The 3,422-nt window shown below is 21.2% G+C and overlaps 1 protein-coding gene across 1 annotated transcript in view; it reads left to right on the top strand.

The window, feature by feature from the left end:
• Positions 1-1,744: 1,744 nt before the first annotated feature.
• The window catches only part of LOAG_18751 (nicotinic acetylcholine receptor subunit alpha 2), a gene marked incomplete at both ends in the record, with an annotated part of 4,040 nt that continues 2,362 nt past the window's right edge, over positions 1,745-3,422 (top strand). The window contains 2 exons of the mRNA XM_020451413.1: positions 1,745-1,927; positions 2,409-2,563. Of these exons, the coding sequence (XP_020304803.1) occupies positions 1,745-1,927; positions 2,409-2,563 (338 nt within the window). The remainder of the gene's footprint in view (positions 1,928-2,408; positions 2,564-3,422) is intronic.

The following is a 3,422-nucleotide window of genomic DNA, read 5'->3' as shown; positions in this document are numbered from 1 at the left end:
ACTTTTCTTTTTGTAATTTTTATTTTAATAATTTTCTCTTTTTTTTTAAATAACTTTATGGATTAATTTTTAATGATTATATGACATTAATGTATTATCTTTTTCTTTTTTAATCTAATGATTTAATTATTCAGTTTCAAATTGGAAATAGAGAAAATTCTGCAACTTTGTCATTGAATTGCGTAAAATATTCTTGAGAAAATAGAAAATTTTCCACTTTACAATTGTAATAAATTGAATTACTCATTTGAACCTGAATTCACTAATTAAAAAATTGTAATAAAATTGAATAAAAAAGAAAAGAAAAAAAAGTGTAAAAAAAAATTCCAAATCAATACATATATAACATAAGCTTACAATTTTTTTAATTTTTTTTTCTTGTCGCAATAAATTATGAATTTATGCTTATGCTTATATGAATTTGAATAAATTAAAAATTGAATAAAAAATGAAATTACTCATTTCTATAATTTCTAATTTAAAATAACAAATAATAAATCATATTCTTTCTTTTTCTTCATTTCATTCTAAAAATTTTTTTTTTCTTTTCTGTCACTTTTTTTTTTTTTTGATTCATTCTGTCAAAAAAAAAAAATAATAGCAGAAAAATGAAGAAAAAAAAATAAAATAAAATGGATGAAAAAAGGTTAAAGAAAGAAAGAAATGCGGAAATATAAAGAGAAAAGATTAAAGGCATAAAATTTGTTCGTAACCATCCATTGATTCATCCATCCATTAGTTTTAAGAATATTTGTGAAATGATGGGAGATGGGGAAAAAAAAGGAAAAAGAAGAATGCTTTTGCTTTAACTCTTGCTACATGCTTATTTGCTATTATTGCTAGTTTTAACTTGGATAGGAGGATGGATGATGGGAGTGCTATTTGTATGATTGATGTTATCAATGAGCAAATGTCATCTATTTCAATTTCAACGCAAATAAATACATCGTCTCTTTCTCTCTTCCCATCATTTCATCCCTTTATTTTATTTCAATTACTAACAATTTTTGTTTTTGTTTTTTTTTCCTCTCTCAACTTTATTGTTTTGATACAATTGTGTTACACATTCATATATATATATAGGTATTAAATGGATTCATTTTATATTAATTTATTTTTTAGTATTTAATTAATTTTTAAATTTCATTTCAATTATCAACTTTTTTTTAAATTCGTTGAAAAAGAATTGAACAAAAATCATTCATTTATATGAAAGTAATGTTTGAAATAGAAAATTAAAATTGTATAACATTAAAATGACGTTTTTTCTTTTTTTACTTAAATATATGAAATTTTAACTTGATTAGAGAAAATTTTATATGTAAAAATAATACGCAAAAAAAAACTTTGTTTGATGATTGTTATTAATTTTTATTTTTTTAACATTCAAAGAAAGTGAAGTAATAAAATTTGTTCATATAAGGTTATATTTATGTTAAGACAAAAGTTTAAAATTTAAAATTCCTGAAGTAATTTTTGTTGTAATTGTTTTTTTTTCGAATTATTTATTAGCTTTTTCAAATAGTTTCAACAAGCAACACTTTTTTTTTCTCATTAATTATACATACTCATTAATTAATCAATTTGCTAATCAATTGAATCAATTTTGCTTACTAAGTACTCAAATTTATCGCTTTATTTGTACCTTTGTTTTTTTGTTTTTTTTGTTTTTTTGTTTTTTTTTTGAAAATTTCAGATGGATATTCAGAAAAATGATCTCTATTTGGCCTAATTCATTGCCAATATGATTAAATTATTATTATCGTTTCTAATATTACTTATACCTGTATTATATGGTAATGAAGATGCAAAACGATTATATGATGATTTATTGGTAAATTACAATAAACATCGTCGACCAGCACCAGAACCAAATAAACCGATTAATATCAAGCTTAAATTACGACTTTCACAAATTATTGATGTTGTATGGTATCATTCCTAATATTTCAATTTTCACCAATCAATAATCTCGTTAATTAAACGATAAGTATATGAAACAATTAGATTTTATTAGCATGCATTAACATGGTGAAATAATTTAAATCCAATAATAAGTAATTGAAAATTATTTTTCGAATTTGATTGTCAATTTTTTTTTTCAACGGAAGAAAAAAGTCTAAAAAAAATGAGAAATTATTGAAATTCTAAAAATAATAAGGAATTTATTGTAATTTCATTTCTTGAAAATAATAATATTATTAATACTTTTAATGATAATTATTTTAAATAATATCCTTCAGAAAAACAAATCCATTTCTATTTTTTTTTTTAGTTTCTATTTTCTATTTTTCAATTATGACAGAGAAAAAAACGACTTTGAATTTTATATTTTTTAAAACAGATTTCCTAACCTTAAAACTATATCAGTTTTCATTTTTCAAATTTAAATTCGATACATTTTACAGCATGAAATTGATCAAATTATGACGTGTAGTGTTTGGTTAAAACAAGTATGGATCGATAAAAAATTATCATGGAATCCAGAAATTTATGGTGGAGTTAGCGTACTTTATGTACCATATGAAATGATTTGGGTACCTGATATTGTTTTATATAATAAGTAATTCATTTCTCATTAATCAATTGATTGACGATAATTTTACTACAATAATAATCTTATGTGATAAATTAATGCAATTTTTTCTTTTTGATCAAATTTCCTTCAATGATCAATTTAAAAAAAAAAAATTCAATAATTATTTTCGAATTTTGGTCAAATTCATATTCTCTAAATGATAAATGATATCGAATGTAAATTTAACTTGATGTCAAAATTAAAAATAAACATGAAAATGCTCCAAATTTTGTTGTTTATTATTAATTTTGTTAGGGAAAATTAATGAAATGAGCAACTTTGTAGAAATGTTTGTTCCGATTAAAAGACTAATTGATTTTATTCAAAGGGTTAAAATCTCAAAAAAAAAAAAAAAAAAAAAAAAAGTAGAAATTGTAATATCTGACAATTCAATTACTCGAAAAATATCCAATCTGATAACAATCAAAATTGAAATAATCTTTTTATTTCATCGTTTTCATTGGGTTCAAGGAAGAAATTTTAAGCATCGTTTTCTGAAATTTATTCATCAAAAAAAAAAAAAAAATTACAATCTAAATCACAATCTAAACCATCCTTTCTTTTCCTTGTATACTTTTCCCATTATGCAAAAAAATATTTCGAAATAAACGATTAGAAATTATTGAAAATATTTTACTGAAGAATTATTAAAATAATATTATAATACATTAATTTTACAATCATATCAATTATCGTTATCAATTAATCGATTATTTTCGAGGAATTAATCCTAATATCTCAATGAAATGAAATAATGAAATAATTTGCCTTTTTTTTTTCTTTTTTTCTTTTAGTGCTGATAGTAGTTATAATATAACAATTAGTACAAAGGCAACTTTACGAT

Source organism: Loa loa (assembly GCF_000183805.2).
Source record: "Loa loa unplaced genomic scaffold supercont3.491, whole genome shotgun sequence".
Taxonomy (NCBI): domain Eukaryota; kingdom Metazoa; phylum Nematoda; class Chromadorea; order Rhabditida; family Onchocercidae; genus Loa; species Loa loa.
Note: the sequence above shows the minus strand (reverse complement) of the source record. Positions and strands in the feature narration are given on the sequence as shown.